Genomic DNA, 18,453 nt, shown 5'->3' with positions numbered 1-18,453 from the left:
CCTTACGTCAGCATAACAGTATTCCCTTGCCAATGGTATATTTCATTTCATCAGTTATTATATTGGTCATTATATAGCAGGTTATGTGCCAGCTCAAATAATAATGCTGTTTTCCCTGTGGTAAAAGTAGGAGGAGGAAGTTTCAACACACGTTCTAAGCTGAAGAAAGGATCTTTTCGCCAGCCCTGAACGAACTGATGCGAAGAGCTAGCCCATGAAAAAATCAATCATACACACATTTATTTGCTGGCCTGTAATTTAGGATACAGAACAGCTTGCTTGCTTACTGCTGGGATGCTTGAGATTCATCACCCACAGATTTCAAACCCTGAGCTACTTAGAAATCTGCCCCTGACTTTTCTCTGCATGCATACTGCGGAACTACTTCTGTAGGACTTTCTTCTCCCTTCTGAACTGTTTACCACATTTTTTTGCAAGGCTTCTTGAGCCCTCTCATCCACAGGAAAAAATATTTTTCACCCAGTTAGGGAAATTTTTGTTTTCTGTCAGCATCACTGACCACAAAAAGTTACATACCTGCTTGGTATCATTGATCACAAGTCTTCTGTTTTAAATTAAGTGCAGCAGAGCTGCGTCACTAGCAAGTGTGTGCTTTCAATTAGCAACAGGACATTTTCTCATGCTGTAATGAAACAAAAAACCCTAGGTACACCTAAATTCCAGGCCTGTGGCTGACTTTTCTTACCAGTGTTATTACTGGAGCAACTTTCACAACTTTGTGTGAAGAACACCTGTATGAGCATGCATGCATACATTTGTTAAGTGTAAGCTGGCTTTAGCAATGCAAAGACCTAATTACCAATATTTACTCCATTTCTGCCATTTCACAATGTCTGAGATCCTATTATATATTATAAATGTCCATAAACTGACAGGATTTTACTGCAAGTTCTCACTGGAGTTACTTCTATTGCAAGGATGCTTCTTTTTTTTCTTTTCTTTTTTTTTTTTTTGAAAAAGAAAAGGCCTTGACAAGCAAAGGTCTGTTGTTTCACACACAGCAATGGGAACACTCAGGCAGTTCAGGCTTGCTGCTAATGCACTTAAGAAGCCTTCAGTTATTTGATCCTAAATATTTTTGACAGTAAAGGCTACCCACTTAAAACTTGGCAGGCACCTGAGTACCAAACTCCATTTACATATATATTGTATATATTTCTTCCTTCCACCCTCAGGATAAGACAGAAATAATTTTCCATCTCTGAATAGATTTTCTTATTATTATAAATGTCCACTGGTTTCATATATCTTAACGCAGCTATAGCATTCCCTTCTTTGCAACCATTTGCCATAGTCTGGTCAGTATTCCCTCTTTTTCATTAAGTTGTTTTACACAAAAAAATATAATTCACTGTTAAGATGGCAAAATAGTTAAAAAAAAAAAAAAAAGCAGCAAATGGCTTCTAACAAACATTAACTCCGTTATGTTGCCCATTTTGTAGATTTCCGGTTACACTTCTTAACACACAGACTGCAAGGTATCACACCATGCATTTAAGAGAAAAAGGGACAAACAGCTTTTAATGTGGCAGATTACTGAGTTAATACACATTTTGCAATATTAGACCCAAACTGTGACTTATGCACTCACTCAATTAGTAGCAGCAGATCAATGAGAATGCAGGGGGACACTCATGCAATATTGTGACTTTTCTCACCTTCACATGTCTGGCCATCTGCAGACACAGAAAAGCCCTGCTCACATACGCAACGGTAGGAACCATCTGTGTTTAGACACTCCCCATGAGGTGAACAAAGGTCAGACCTCTCACATTCATTGATATCTGAAAACACAGAGACATTAATAGCTTTGCAAATCCTTCATCAATGCTTTTCTTGCATGTATTCTAGTACGCGTTTCTGCCGAATGTGTTATTAATTAGTGCCTGTCTACTTGTATCAGTGAAAAACTTTATCTTTTAAACTTAAATAACATGGAAGTATTTTGGTTCTAATGTACACGCAGGACTTTGCCACAGAACATGGCTGGCAGTAGAAGCTCTCTCTCATTGACATACTCAATTTATTTTCAGTCATGGATGTAACTGCTCAAGAACTATCTTCACTGGAGTAAAGGACCAGATTTTCTGCTGGGCTAGCAGAGCCTGGCCTACTAGAAAAAAAGAGACAGTAAACAGTAACAATAATCATACTAATACTTAATCCTAAGCCTAAGTTCAAGCAGTCTTAAAAGCAGCTCTTGTTTCCAACAGCTATGCAAATGGTACTCCTGTTCAGGACTAACCAAGTCTTCTGGGACCATTCTTGAGCTCCATAGGAGCATCAGTACGTTCTGCTGTATCACTCTGTCTATGTCACTCTGCAATGAGGCTGAGCAGATGAGAGTGATTCACGAGGTGCCAGCAGAAGCTCTATATTAGCCAACATTTCTTCTACATTAGGGAAATTTTCAGATGGCTCCATTGCACTGCTTTTTGCTCACTGTACACTGGTCAACTGGCGCATCAAGCCCCATGTGTTACCAGCAGGTCTGGAGCTGCATCTTTTCCAGTAAGTTTATTTTACACAATTTAAAGCCAAATGCTGTCTTTTGCTGATGGGGAATGGTCCCAAATGCTGGTGTATATGATGTTACGAACATTGTTTCTTAAAACTTCCAGAAAAATACTGGAAACCAAAACAGCAGGTTACACAGGACTAGAAAGGTATATTGAAAAGTAGGAAAACAAAGTTAACAATGTTAGGGAAAGAGTGTTCAAATTATCTGAGAAGCAAACTGTTTGCTTGCGTACTTTCTAATGTTTCAGACTCTTTTGGCTGCATAGGACCTCAACCTTGCTCCTTAACAAAATGCATGTTCATAATTTCTAGCCTAAATTAGTTCAACTTTGCAAATACTACAGTCTGCAATACATTTGCCAGTGTTAGTCAAGAGCTCATTACTTTCAAATTATGATTCCTTTTGTAGGCAGCCCAGCTATGCTCAAGTCACCCTTAATTTTTCATTTGTCAAATTAAACAGTTTAAAATAATTCCATCTTTTTCATCTCAAACCATTAGCCTTTTGGAGGTTCATGTCTGAACTCTCCTCAACTGATCAGCATCCATTTTGAATTGTGGGCACCAGAACTTCAGTGTACAACAATATACCAGGAGCAGGTGTATCAGTGCAAGGCAGAAGTAAATAAACCCCACTTACTCCTGCTGAACATTCTGCTTTTTATACCTTCCAAGGAGTGCATTAGTCCTTCTGGCCACAGGGTTGCACTGGAAGTTCACATTCAGCTGAACATAACTCTGACCCCTAAATCCTTTCCAGTCATTGTGTCCCAGAAGGAAGTCTGCTATCCTACAAGCATGACCAAGATTCCTTCTTCAGTATATAACTGGCTTGTATTAAGACGCATATTGGTTCCTCACACAAAGTTCACCACGTGACCCAGAGAGCTCTTTACTAGTGGTCTATGATCTTGATCTTTTATCATGCCTCTAATTTCTCTGTGCAGATTCTCCCCAATATTATTTTATTTTATTTTGCTATTACAGATAGCAAATGATAGAAATAACTTTCAATTATTTAAAAATGTTTCAGTTTAGCTGCTGCTGTGGAAAATGCTTTGAAAGCACTGATGGAATGGAAGGAATTAATCATTTATGATATGACTACAGCTAGTTTTTTGTCCAGTCCAAATATGGGACAAGAAGATATATCAAAGATTTCTGTCTTTTCTGCACTAATGACAATTCTACCGTAAGATCCCATAACAGCTCAACAACAGGTAGTTAACACTGTAAAAAAGTGTAACTGTACTTAATTCTGCTAGCCACACATTCTTACATGTTCTTTTGCTGTGTCCAGTTTGTGCTTTTCTAAATTGTCTGCAATCACAATATCAACTCCTCCTCTCTTCCATTTGTTTGGTCTAGCTGTTTTTCAAGCAGCTTCACTCCCCTCTATAGCAAGTTGTTATTTTTAAATTTTGGGGGTCGTCTTTTTTAAGTGTGGATCTCCTACCTAAAATGTTTTCCAATTTTCATTCACATTTTTCTGTTAAAAATACTATCAGTACCTTAGCTGGCTCATAAGTGCTTTCAGTTTTGTGAAGTATATGTATTTCTTGTTTACATAGCAGAGTGAAGATAGTAGAATGGTATCAAAGCTAGCATTGATTTATAGCCTGTGATCAATTCTCCCTTATCTGCTAAAGCAAGGTCTAATACAGCACTTCCTATGAATGCAAGACTTTCTGAGTTAGAAAGCAGTCACATATAATATATTATTTTATAATTATAATATAATTTTACAGGGAGTTGGTTGCATAAGATCTTCAACATAAATCACTAGGAATATATTCTCTCTGGTTAAGTCTAAACAGTGCCATAACAGAAGAGCCAAAGCACAGCCCAGTCTCCTGGACCTCCAGTCATCTGGAGCACAAACATGCCTGGACCATATTATCACTTCTTTCCAGCTCTAATATCATGGGTATTTTTCCTCATAAAAATGGGGAAGTATAGGGGAGTCCTGAGGCATGCCTGGGTCTCATGCCAGCATGGAGTTTGGGTCATTCAAACCTAAGAGCCAGGAAGCATGTCTGGATTTGGCAATGTCAAGCTAGTCTCAGATAACACATTCTGTTCCTCCCCTTCCTCCACAAAGCACTGCAAAACGTTTAAGAGATGAGAGAGGTTTACCTAGTGTGACTTGGTACTAGCTAGACTGCTCTTGTCTGTTACAGCATGGATTCACAAATACAGAAGGTACTATTACATTAAATGCTCCCAGGATTTGGGAAAATACAGCACTGTATCTCTGTGAGTCATCATACAAATTCTCTTTTGTGTTATGAAGGCTGAGATTAAACCTGTTGAAATAGTTTCTCAGCCTATATTTACAACATTAAGTGAGAAAAGGAAAAAAGCACTAGAGATGATAGTAATATGAGTTTCTCCTCTTTATCATGGTCTGTGACTTTGACAAGTTACACTTATAAACTTGCACATTTATAGTGACAATCCATGTGGTTTTTATAGCTACGCCATACCTTGACATCCCCTATTGGCTATCTGCTGGAAACCATCTGGACAGGAGCATTCATAAGACCCTTCAGTATTCACACAGTTTCCTCCAAGGCAAATATCACTGTCTTGAAGGCATTCATCAACATCTGAAATAAAAATATAATGGAATAATTCGATGATGTAAAAAATGACTAAACTTTTAATAGCGACATTTTGATCTAATGTAGCAACTTGAAGCTCCGGTTTCCTTTAATTTCTGTGGGGGAAAAAAGCACAAAAATTCAGATTTACTACGCTTTAGGATGTCCTTTCGACTTCTCTTTCATCACATTGTCACACTTTTTGCATTTCTAGAAAATTCCAAAATTTGAGTTTGCATGTCATTTCTTCTTAGCAAGCACAGCTAACATGTGCCATCTGTATCTCTAATGAAAGCCATCACAACAGTCTTCCCCACTTGAACGGTGACTGTGGTGTTACAGTATTATAATTAACAAGAAAATTCAAGCAGTTGTACATTTAGAAGACAGACACAAAAAAGTGTCTAGTGATACAAATTTGTACTTTGAGATACATATCTTTGGACTTGTTTAGACCATCATGCAAAGAACCCTGAGCTGGAAATGACCTGACTCAGAAGTCCTCCAGAGCACGTGCAAGCACAAGCACAGCTGGTGTGTCACACTAGCACAAGACATGCCTCTGGATTGGCAAAGCAACCTTGCAGACAGAAGACACATAGGACATGGACCGCTCTGTGTATATAGCTGTGCTAACAGTTGCTTTTTCAGAGGAAGTCCATGTGATGCAGTACAGCCATTTTGCAGGCTTAGCAACTTGGGTTAGGAAGCAGCTTTCGCATAGTGCTACACCCAAGCCATAAACCCAGCTCAAGAGTTGGGGCATGTAGGGTCTAGCTCCCAGTTGCCTGTATACCATATTCCCAGTACCAAGTGTCAGGTCTACAGGCAGCCCTGGTGTCTCGGCATCCATGGGATAAACATGCTGACCGACACACTAGCAGGGCAAGTTTCAGGATACACACTGCATAGAATGTGATCAAATATTTCTGGAACAGAATAGTAGCATCTTCCTCAATACTGTTTTTATTAAGAAATGTTCCCCATGTTGTATTACAAACATATACAGTATTATATGTTTAGAGCATATAACCACTCTCCCATGGTGATCTCCTGTAAAATGTCTTTCTATGCTGTCCATCCAAGGACTTTCTAGGTATGTTTTTCAATACTGGGCAGCTGTAAGGTTTTGAAACCAGAACTGACAAAACCACACCATGATTTACATCCTGTAGGTGTACGATTCATCACAGCCACACTACAGTCAAGGGGGCTCTGGTGGTTATACAGCATCTGCTCCACAAATCATTGAAACTGATGGAAAGAATTCCATTGTCTCCACTTAAAGTCTCTATTTCTTATTGTCTTCAAAGGGCTTAATGGCAGCCCCAGTAAAGGAAACAGCTTACAGTTTTTCTGGTGCAAGACTAACTCAACAAATGCCTATGTTCCAGTGATATCATACAGTTCTGCTTCACTACAGCTTAAGATGCCACAGAGTATTTAATGATCATGCCTCTAGTTATAAAACAAACAGAAAACAGAATCAGGTAAACAAAATAGCTCGTAAGCAACTTTCCCCTGTGTCCACAGTGCTCTGCCTTGTAATTAATTGAGTCTATTGCTCTGACAGCACAGACAGTTTCCTTTGAAAAACAGTTATCAAAGAGTTTTTCCTACTGCCTTTTGATTATTCTGACTTCTTAAGGACGGATTTTAGTTGCTAAAAACTGTAACATTTCCTGCTTTGCAGGAATTAATAACAGCAACAGTTAAAGAGGATGACAAGACCTCTTTCTACACTTGTCTCTAGAAAGCTAACTCTGTACATCAAAGTACAACTATCCTTGAGATTTAGTCTATTAGATAAAAACTAAGAAATAAAGATAGCTTTCTTGCATAACTGAATGTTACTGCAGATAAAATTGCACTTAATTCTGACAAAGTTGTGACCCTTTAAAAACCATGTGTTTTATAATCATTTTCAACTGAGAAATAAATTGTGGTTTATTTAAACCAGCAATTAATTTTAATTGGGAGCATGAGAAAAAATTAACGGCTCCCTTGCACTGAATTAATGCCAAGCCCCACAAGAAGATGATGTTTTCTGCCAAATACAGTCAAAATGCATTATTTCTACATATGACAGAAACCTTCCTTCTCTGATGCAACTCTTCACAGCTCCTATGCTTCCTACACAAGAATCTAGAGAAAAATCCGAGACAGCAACTCATGCTTGAGATGTTTAGTCCTTTCACCATCCTTCACACATGCATGTCTAGGCAATTTTGGCTGTCAAAATCTCTGAAGGCTGCTGGCAGAACACCCAAGAAGTGGGTCTCTGGCTATTACGCAGAGGAAAGAAAGAATCTTATTCTGTTCACATTAAACAAGGAAGAAGAAAGTCATACAATTAAACTGCAACAATAAAGACTGCGGTTGCACATTTGGGAAAAAGAGAGTCTAACACAAGGATAGCAAAGCACTGGCACAGGCTGATTGAAAAGATATTTGGAGTCTTATTCCCTGAAGCTTCTTAAGAGTAGGTTAGATGAATATCTGTGAGGAATAGAACTACATGGTCCATTCTGTCTTTGTGAGGCAGGACGGACCAGCGATCCCTTCCACCACATTTTCCTTTGACTCTTGCCACAATGTCTCTGCATCTATTACAACACATGAAGATCTTGATGCCTGGTGAGAGGACACAAGTTTCAAGTGCTGGTATCATCAGCCTATGTTTCTTCAAGCTGGTGCAAGTGATGCTGGTATTCACCAGGAACTCTGACAAGATCTTGTTAAGTTTTTCTACTGAAGAGTATCAGCCTGCTGAGCAGACTGTAAGATTTTCTTGTACCTTGCTGGTGAGAATTTCAAGACATGCTGTCACTCTTCAAATGTGGACAATCCAGCATCATCAGCACTGATGAAGTCTGGTCTGATATCACAGCTTTGTCTTGAGAAGGCAGCACTGGGCTGGCTCAGGGGAACTGCTCTTCTGCCTGGATCACTTGAAAAGGAGGATTCCTGACTCATCGCTGTGGGTGAGAAGATGATAACTGCCTCCTAAAGTGCTGTGTGGAGAATAACCTAACAGCAGAACGCTATTAGGCAGAACAGCAGTAAGGAGCTGTCCCTTTATGATCACATCAGTAGTCACAGGGAGCACACTAAAGACAGCAATGATTATTTGTGCTAATACCTTAACCAAGAGAGTTTTTTTCCCTAGGGTGGGAGATAAGGAAGCTACTGAGGTAGAATCTGTTCTGGAGCTCACTGGTGAGTGATCTCAGACGCTGAGGGTGATCACGAACAGTGCAGCAAAAGTGACTCCAACTTAAATAGCATATCCAGATGGTAGAGCCAGCAATGTGAACTTAGAAGGCTCCAAGACATGGGACAGAGTATCCTTGAAATAATTCATTAGAAAATACCTATTTGCCAATTATCGGACACTAAGTTTTCCTACTGGAAAAGTCATAGAACACAGCTGTTTTCTATAACATATTACTTCTCCCTATATATTTGCTATACATCTTTCACCTCTAATTTTTGTTTTTACAAGCTCACTATGTTGACTGCCTTCTGAGACAGTGGAAGCTGTGAGCTCCAGCAGATTCCCCTGAAACTCATCTTAGACTACGCTATTTTCTCCTGCCAATGCGTATCTGGGATTGCGGTGGCAGGCTACAAACTGGAGTTGGCTACAGCTGGAGAAGTTTTAACTTGAGCAGGCCCCCATGCCAACAGTGCATGCTGGCAGAAACTTTTGTAATTCAGAACCAAACACAGATCTCTGTGTCAGAATTCGAACAACAAGATTTGAAAAGACTTAATTGCTCTTGGTAACGATGCTCAATTGCTCTCCCACCCCCAACCCTTACTGTAAGAAACAGATGCTGATTTCTTGCATGTGTAATGATGACAGGGGTTGTTTCTGAGAATCCATTAAACATGTGGCTGTGTAGCCAGAGCCTTTTAAATGATTGATACCAAAGTATTCAGAAAAAAAGAGAAGCAATATATCTTTCTGCCTCATCCTCAAAAGAATTTGTGCCTAAGGCTGAAATACTTAAGATCTTACTGGAAAAAAAAAATTAATCAGTACCTTAAGTCCACAACCTTACCTTCACAATGATCTCCAGTAGATGATAACACGTAACCTTGGCTACAAACACATCTGAAAGACCCTTCTGTGTTCCTGCAGCGTCCATTCACACAGAGCGACTGGTGCTGGCATTCGTCTATATCTGTAGCAGAAGAGACAGTGACAACATAATACACCTGAAAATACCAATTGCGAAGCAAATGGTGCAATAACAACTTTGCTGTTTTGTTCAGAGTTGGAGTGTCAAAATAAAGTTCCCCTTCTCTTGGTCTGATTTATTGACAAAGTCGACATAATGCACGAAAACGGATGAAACTGCAGACTGGACATTTTCCACAAGTTGACCGCTTTCAGTATTCTCTCCTTTAGTGTCAAGATATCCCTCAGTGCACATGCAGGTACGCACACATGCATGCGCACACACACACTGCTTGAGAGCTCACTTTGTTTCTCTCAAATCTGGCAAAGGTAACCGGCCAGCTGCTCCAGTGAGTCAGCAAAACCCACAAAATACTTTCCAGCAAGCTCACCACCTTTTAACAGGGTGGGGTTTTCAGATGCACACTGCCAGGCTGTTGCACTTTTAAGTTGTACATTAAGGCTCTTTTTAATATTTGCCTTTGTAACAGTATTAAGCCTGTAAGTATGGGGAAATGTCTCTCCACTTCCACAACCACTGTTTTGCCCTCAACCCTTCAGTTCTCACAACCTGGGGTCAGCCTGGGTTAACAGATGGATTTGAACAGCAAACTTAAATTTTCCTATGAAAATCCCAAAATGCCGAAGGGGAGCAACACTTTGAATTCAGAACACAGTATATGTCCTGTCTGAGCTAGGAAGCCTGTTCCCCTCTGTTATTTATAAAACTAACATACTGTAATTAAATTGATATGGTAGGTTCTCGGTCACTTCTAGAATTTAGGCAAGGCTGAATGTCTTTCTAAAAATGTACTCGAATTCAAACAGCAGGAAGTTACTCAGTGCGGTTTTTCAGGTCTGTGTTATGGCTATGTAGTTTGACCTCTTGAGTTACGGTCCCTTGTGACCACAGAAGTTTTAAATTTAATGATCGCTGAAGTCTTTGGGGCTGCATGAAGTATCCAAGTATGTACACGGTGCTGTGGAGTCAGAGCTGTCCTTTAGAAGAGTGCACTTTAAGAAAGACCATCTGCACATGCCAGCTGAGCTTGGCAAGGGCTCTTTTCCATGAAAGACTCCGAGGAAGCAGTCAAACTTTGTCTACATACTTTCCCGAAGACCAGGCTGCTATGTGTCCTGGGCAGCACATTCAACTCACTCAAGACACTTAACTTACACTCATGTTTTGTTTCAAATTTCCTGGCAAATTTAAATGAATGGTCATTTAGTTTTATTGTATTATTCTAGCACTCAGAAGTCTGACTGTGTTTGGTGCTATACCCAAACACTTAACGAATAAAAAAGGAAAAAAAAAAAAAGCTTAGAAAAAACTCCTTCAGGTTTCTGTGTGCTCCCACAGCTTTCATCCTTATGAAAGGGTTTCAAGGAGTCCCTAATGCCTGCCGTTCAAGAAGCAGAGGGATATTCATACCTCCTGTATGCCCTCTAGGCTTTTCTGTTCTGACTTCAGACCTAACTTTGCTCCATTGGGACTGTCCTGATGAGGATTTTAGATGCGGAAGAAATGCAGGATCTGACACACTGGAGTTTCAGATACTGTTCTTAGAATTATGGCACCAGTCTCTCTCTACTAAATCTACTACTTGAAATGCAGCGATACCAATGCAGGTATCTGCTCTGTATTCAACAGGCACTCCTGGGTTCCACGCTGAGTGTAGCCTGGCTTTTTTGATTCCCTGCCCCACATTGGGGGGGGGGGGGGGGGGGGGGAAGGAAAGCAAATAAGCAAATGCCACGCTGAAAGTTTATGGCAGAGAAAACCAAGGTACCCAAACCTCTAAAACGATACAAGTGTCAAGCATTTCTCAGGAATGTCAATTCAGTAATATTACTACATGTTCTTGATTAGCTTTATGCCCTAAGATGTTTTGTAACAAATCACAAAGCATACAGTGTGGCCATGGAAGCCATAACATGGAAATATTTGTTCTTACATTTTTGGCTTACTTAGCTTTAGTTATTTAGCTTTAGTGTTGTGCTTCTGTTGTTTCTCTATTAAGACATATACATCTAAATGAAAAATATTATCTAATAGGTATGTGCAACATTATCAATTTCAGTCATATTCCTTCCTACCTTCACACTGATCCTCTGCTGCAGAGAGCTTGAAACCTTGGCCACAAGTACATCTGAAAGACCCCTCAATGTTTTCACAATGTCCATTTGTGCAGAGATTGCCATACTGACACTCATCTACATCTGTGAATACAAAGAAAGCATAAATATATACGGAAGTATTCTTCTGCATAGAGCCATCTTTCAATTGGGCTTGTGAATTCATTTAAATTCTGCAATAAGCATGATTATAAGGAAGAAACTTGCCCGCAGAGCCAGCAAAAAAGCCAGGAAGAGAACCTAAGTCTTCTGAGATGAAGTCCAGAGCTGTAACTGATCCTATCAACACTCTTTACAGTACGGCTAGAAGTAAATGCTGACCTCTGTATTACTTTCGAAATCTAACTGGGTCCCTAGCAGTGTACACAACAAGTCAAATGACAAGACCAAATGATGCATCTATGACATGCTGATACCTTGCTACAGGGAGATATTCAGACAGTAATTATCCACTACAGTATACCTTCGTTAACAAGCAGGGTGATTGAAAAAGAGAGAACTTGTACAGCAAAACTGGTGCTGAGGCCCTGACAGTCACAATATGCAACTTTTCAGAAGGTTCACTGCTCCACGGAACAAATGTCCATTTGTGGCTGGAGCACAGTACGCCCATTTTCCAGCGTTTTTTCAGTCGGAACAAATCCAGTTCACAGGCTCTTAGATGGCTTCATGAATTGAACCAGACCGCAGCAATTGGGTGTGATAAGGAGATAAGCTTTAGAAGTACACTGTCAATCTGAACTAAAACGATAATGTAAACGCTCCCTAGTTAGCTTATTATAAACCTATGTTACATTTAGGTAACATGGTTACTCCATAAACTCCCAGCTATCAAAAGTAGAGTGCATGGGCATACACATACAAAGAACAGAGAGGAAGGTTCACAATAGACAGGATCTCCTTCACAATTGAAGTTGAGTTTAAGTTTCCAGTACTGTCCCAAGAAGCGGCACTCAAAGCTGCAAAAGACTTTTATTTCTTCTTGCGCAAGGCGTTCGTTTGCTCTTTGCTATCTATTTCAATTAGTCAACACTGCCTTGAAGTGTACTGAACGTACCGTGGCACTGTCCATTCCAGCCTCTGAATCCCACTCTGCAAGGAATGCACTGGTAAGAGCCAGGAGCATTAATGCACTGTGCATCTGGACAAGTTGTTGGGGTCAGACATTCATCAATATCTGTAAAAGAGAAAATAAAATGTAGGTCAGAATCATGAAATAACAGTGAACAGTAAGCTAATCTGATTATTCTGACCGTGCTTATATCTTACTAATACACTTAAAAAGTTGTGTGCTTTCAGTCAGAGGCCCACCAAGGTCCCAATCAGTACAAATTTGTACCAGTGAAGAGGTATCTCATTAAGAAATAAATTAGATCATGGTTCATGCAGCTGAATCTGAATCTTCTACTACACTTCGACTCCTTGACAGGCCCTTTCCAAGATACAGCAGATCAGATTTCTGGCGTAGATGGGTATGAATATCTTTGTTTATGTCACCCCTCTTACTATACTGCAGTGTCCTGAGGAACCTCCTATAGCCATTCTCAGAAGACTGTGAAAGTATATCGCAATTAAAAATAAATTGTAGCTCTGGCTTTTCAAAGCAAATAAGAACATGCTGTGAATTCTCCTGTGTCCTGTAGTTAGGCATGTACATAGTATAGGGACTTTGAATTTAACTCTGTGAATGGTAAGTAAACAAATTGTTTACAGGGGATAAGGAGTTAATTGTGTCTGAAGGAAGGCACAGGCAGCACGCACAGCTCCGTGAGGCTTTGGAGAGGATTCTGGCAGTGTTTAGGGTGATATACAGATTGTTGCATCAGGAGAGAACCTAGTTTATGCATGACAGTGTAACAGATGTTACTGTCCTGAAAAACTCAGGGATCTCATGACCAAGCGCTGAGTATCCACTGAAAACTTCTTATCCTGCACTGAAGAAACCCACAAGACATGCTATACATGCAATCTATACAACACTGCGTACCAAAAATGACATTCAAAGACAAGCTGAATTGAAGTGATCAATAATTAGTTGATGCTGGAATTAAAATTGCATGGGCAGCCTCAATCAAGCCTGCTCCCATTCTTGAGTACTCATATTATGCTATGGTCTTTAACTACACAATCATTATAAACCTTCCCACCCGATCCTTGCTCCATGCATTTCACAGAATTAATAAAATCCTCACAGACCCAGCTACCTCTAATCCCAGATTCGAGTTCTCATTTAAGCTCCTTCCCCTTCTCTGTCCCATGCTTAGCTTTTGTGTCTTCTGCAGTTAAGGCCTACTTTATCCTCCAGCACATGTAACACCAGGCAGACAATTTACTCATAGTTTTGGGAACAAGCTCACACCTCTGCACCTGTGAACTGTGTAATGGTCAAGCCTTCAGAAAATTTAACATCTCAGCTCCAAGCTAGTCTCTACTGGATGTGGACAAATCACAATTTTTTGCAGGATCACGATTGTCCAACTGAAGGTACTTTCTCACAAGAATAGCAACGGGCCACCCTAGCCTCTGAGCTGCAGATATACATCCCCTGAAACCTGTTCTCAGAACTGCCTGGACTGTGTCTACCCTCAAAACACACAAATTAGGTATTTAGTACAGAAATTTTCAGCCAAAATAAAGCCTAAAATGTTGCAAAGCTTAAAGATATCACAAGAAGATTTTACAGGAACCTTTAATTGTATGCAGTGATGGTCAACTGTGCCGGTAACAGCGTTCTCTGTAAATGATGAACTTGGCAAGAAGAGCATGCAAGCATTCTTTATGGCTCCAGGGCTGGGTCTGTGACTTCAGCTTGTGTGTGTAAGGCTTGAAGGCAGAACTAAGGTGGGGCAGAGAAGCGTGAGTGAACTGTGTGTTGTGTGCAGCTTGGCCAAGTCTTGCTGTTGTTCCTGAAGTGGGGGGAGGTGGAAGGGAGTTATTTGTGGAATCTGGAATTTGTCAGAACGGTGACTGTAGTGTGTAGGTGTAATGACATGGAGAAATGATTCCTTGAATGTATCATTTCCTTAGTTTGATGGATTAGTGTAGGAGGGGTTTTTTTCCCTTAAGCAACCTTAAATAGCTTTCAACAGAGATTTTGGTTTTGAAAATTACATATTATTAAGTTAAATGATAGAAGACTATCACCACACTACTTAAAATACAGGCTAATAAGAAATTTGATGCACTGTGATATTCTGATTTCTAGCCTATTTTAGTTAGATGGACTCCCTACTGACAGCCAAGATTTGGAGGAAGCAGTTGTAAGAGTAGAGTAGGTGAAACATTTATATGTAAATAGGAAAAAAAAATTGCCCAGGTAGACAGAGGAATTTTCTAGCAAAGCTCAGAACAGCAAATATATCCACAGCAGCTTTAGGTTATTTGCTAGGCAACCTGACATGTTAGCAATTTTATTGTCCTAAGTAACTTAGACTAGAGCATGAATAAAACTATATTTAAAATGAAATAGCTGACTGTGGATTTTAGTTCCCAATTCCACAGTTGTTGAAAATTAGAAAAGAAAAAACAACAAAAAAGGCAAAGATATCACACTGAAAAGTAATGTGAAGTTTTGAAGGTCAGATGTCAGATGCTAGCTATGTATCTCCAAATTAAAACAAACAAACAAACAAAACTTATCACTTGCTACCTGTTATTAACATAGCAGAAAAGAGAAACGATGCATCTTTTTGGAAGCAGAAACTTTGTCAGTGAACAGGCAGAGACGGACTGACAAAAACATTAGCAGACCCTGTGGCGAGTGCTGTTCAAATAGCTGTCCTGAGACGTAGTGGTATAAGCCATTTTGGGTTGTGTTTGCAGTAGGGGAATTCCTTTGCAGTGTCTTAAATCTAAGTAATAGGAATTGAATTGCAGATCCAGACATCAAAAGACTGAGTGTTTGGGAGTATTCAGAAGGGTTTCTTATTTATGATTGCATCCTGTGAGAATTCTCCCTTTGCAGCTCAAGCCTCAGATCTGAGCCTCCCTTGAACAGCAAGCACTGTTAATCACTCCAAGCAGCAGTAACATTCGGCACTGTTTTCGCGATATGAATAAATGGTAACTTCGCTTCATCACCCAGGACACACTGCAGATAATACAAGCAATGCCCTTTTGAATATTATGACATTTTCAGCTGTTGTACAGGAGAAAGTTAAATGATCTGAAGGCAAATTAAATGAACAAAGTAGCTGTGAGAGATATCTGTCAGAAAGATTAAACTAGAGAAATTACCCATGGAAATAAGCACAGAGTGAGATGGAGAGGAGAGAACTCTGAACACAAATAGATATAAAACTACTGTGCCAAGACATTCTATCTGAAAACAAATAGCAAATGGAGATTAAAATGAATTAAATGAGTGTATTAGGAAGAAAAATATTAAGCTAAACATGAAAAAAATCTATTTTGAGGATGAATTATTTTAGTATTTCTAACTAACGGTCAGATTTATTTAAAAAATAAAGTACATTTAACGTTTTCTGTTGAGATCAGAAACAGCAGTCAATAACAATACAGTCAATGTGAACAAACAGCTCCTCCTATTGCAGTTGTTTGGCTTGGCAAATGTTACCGTACTGCTTCTGGGGAAGAGTCCAAACCTACCTTTGCATTCACCTCTTCTGTTCATTTGGTATCCACTGTCACAATATTCACATCTGTATGAGCCAACAGTATTTATACAGAAGCCTTCCCCACAAGTATGAGGTCTTGAACATTCATCAAAATCTGGGAAAATGGAGAAGAGAAAATAACAGAAACTTAACTTCATCATGGAATTACCAAATGCTTGCATCTCCCCTAAACTCTGCTTTAACTAAACATAAACAAACAAATAAAATATGCTTGGATTTGCAAGCTGTTTGCAAGCTACAGCCCTGCAGCCATTCCTAGTAAGCAGTTCCATCTTGACTCACTGCCTGTAAAATCAGATAGAAGGAAATATAGAAACAACCTGGCTGCAGGAGGAAGGGCAGTGAGCAGCCATGTGGTTGCAAACACAGAGCATCTTGCTGAGTGTATGTCATGCCCAGGGCACTGCTAACTTTATGAAGATCACAGTCCTTCCAGTCCATCTCTCTGGCTCTAGGAAGTCCATGGCTGCTTGCAGCTACATTTAAACCTATGGCCTGTCATGGTTGCTAATGATTGAAAGAGAGTGTTCGGTATTTGTACTGCCCATCTCAGAAGGTGCTTTTGCTAACTGGTGGTTTTCCTAAATAAACATTATATTGAATAAATTCTTGTTTTTCAACAACTGACAGTTTTGTTAATCAGTAGAAGCCACTCAGATACTTTCTTCTCCACAATACCTAGTGAGAAACAGTTAAAACACTTTCAGGCATCAGTCCAGTACCAATGACACTGAGGAAAAAAACTGGAAAGTGGACGTCAGTGAGTTTTGGATAAGTTGCTTGATTCATCTTTATTTTTTATAAAGAAGACCAGTAATTACCAACGCAGTCAGTTCCATCTTCACTGGCCATAAATCCAGCTTGGCAAATACATAGGAAACTTCCTTCAGTATTTTCACAGCGTCCAAGGTAACAGAGATGGGGCATCTGATTACACTCATTAATATCTATAAAAGAAATAAAAATATAAGACGATAGAATAACATATTTAGTGGTAATTCTTTTTGTGCACTCTGTCTCAGGCTTTTGAAAAGACTGAACTTGTAACTATTTTAACTATTTGAAAGGGTATATGCTTTCCTCTCTGCGACCTACATGGAAAGATGCATTCAATAGTGTTGTTTGGAAAAAAAAAAGCCACTCCTATTGATTTAGAATATATGAATATTGCATTGGCTTGAAGAAGGTGACCTGATTACTGTTCAAATCACTATACTGAGAGCAAACTGAGCATAAGCTGCAAGCATAAAACATTCATGCAATTTGAATGAAATAGAAGGATTTTAAGTTGCCATTTGGCTGTATGTGTGTAAATTATCTTTTAATATTGTAATTCCACTATGTAATAGCACAGGTATCATTGTGAAACTACTTTTGGTAGCATGAAAAGTTGACAGTATATAATTTAAAAACATCATATAATAAACTCTTCATGATCCAAGCTACAGAGGAAGTGGCATCATCTGAATAAAGGAAAGGTACTGATACAGTTGCTTCCAGATCTGAAATGGCTCATGCAAAGCCAATCTAGGCTCTATCTGACACTCTTCAGAGATCTTTGTTCCAGGAGAACTTACTAGCTTTGAAGGAGATGAAGACCTTGCTTCTCAAATCTCCTTACGTGTTTCTGGGGCGTTTACAATTTACTTTCTCTTTTTCAGCAGAAGGTTGGAAGGGAAGACCTAACAAAGTGACAGATATAGTTCAGCTGCAGAGCAAGTAGCTAGGATGGGGCAAATCATCCTGTCTGAGAAATAAGCACTACTTTGGTTATTCTTTCTCCAAACAGAAGGTCTGTTTCTGAGGACTGTAGATACCTGATGTAAACCAGAGAAGAGATTTTGTCTCATCTCATAACGGGAAAGTCTTTCATTCAACTTTAACTAAATTTATGTTCAGTTCAGAGTGGCTGAAAGGCAATCAGAGATCTAATTTGCAAATTCTGATATTGAAAAACTATTTTTCTGTGTAGCTGGGAAGCACCTGTTAGAGAAAGCAACTCCCAGATGCTCTGTTGCACACAAATGTTGGTAAGATCAGACTCTACATTTCAAAGCAGAATTATTTCAGATTTTTGAAAGTGTCCATTCATACCAGAGCATTTTGTCTGCTGATCGTTAAGTTTGTATCCCTCGTAGCAGATGCAAGTGTATCCTACAGGCAAATTAACGCAATGTCCTGCTCCACAGATATCAGGATTAACTGTACACTCATTGATTTCTAAAGCAAACAAACAAAAAAATGCTTAACATTAGACTGTACCACATATTTCAGTAAGTGCACAATATCCTGTAATCCAAACGGGAAGACCGGGCCTGAAAGCAACTGTAAATCAAGTTTCTAAGTCCAG

At 39.4% G+C, this 18,453-nt stretch overlaps 1 protein-coding gene across 5 annotated transcripts in view; it reads right to left on the bottom strand.

Annotated features, from left to right (window-relative positions):
• LTBP1 (latent transforming growth factor beta binding protein 1) overlaps nucleotides 1-18,453 on the bottom strand; it is a 209,614-nt gene that overhangs the window by 40,466 nt on the left and 150,695 nt on the right. For all 5 annotated transcript variants that reach the window (XM_064509469.1, XM_064509470.1, XM_064509472.1 and 2 more), the window contains 8 exons: nucleotides 18,198-18,323; nucleotides 16,925-17,050; nucleotides 16,075-16,197; nucleotides 12,524-12,643; nucleotides 11,428-11,550; nucleotides 9,212-9,334; nucleotides 5,028-5,150; nucleotides 1,680-1,805 (listed from right to left, as the gene is read on the bottom strand). In XM_064509469.1, coding sequence (XP_064365539.1) covers nucleotides 1,680-1,805; nucleotides 5,028-5,150; nucleotides 9,212-9,334; nucleotides 11,428-11,550; nucleotides 12,524-12,643; nucleotides 16,075-16,197; nucleotides 16,925-17,050; nucleotides 18,198-18,323 — 990 coding nt within the window. The remainder of the gene's footprint in view (nucleotides 1-1,679; nucleotides 1,806-5,027; nucleotides 5,151-9,211; nucleotides 9,335-11,427; nucleotides 11,551-12,523; nucleotides 12,644-16,074; nucleotides 16,198-16,924; nucleotides 17,051-18,197; nucleotides 18,324-18,453) is intronic.

The sequence above is a fragment of the Dromaius novaehollandiae genome, chromosome 3 (genome assembly GCF_036370855.1).
Source record: "Dromaius novaehollandiae isolate bDroNov1 chromosome 3, bDroNov1.hap1, whole genome shotgun sequence".
NCBI lineage: Eukaryota > Metazoa > Chordata > Aves > Casuariiformes > Dromaiidae > Dromaius > Dromaius novaehollandiae.
Note: the sequence above shows the minus strand (reverse complement) of the source record. Positions and strands in the feature narration are given on the sequence as shown.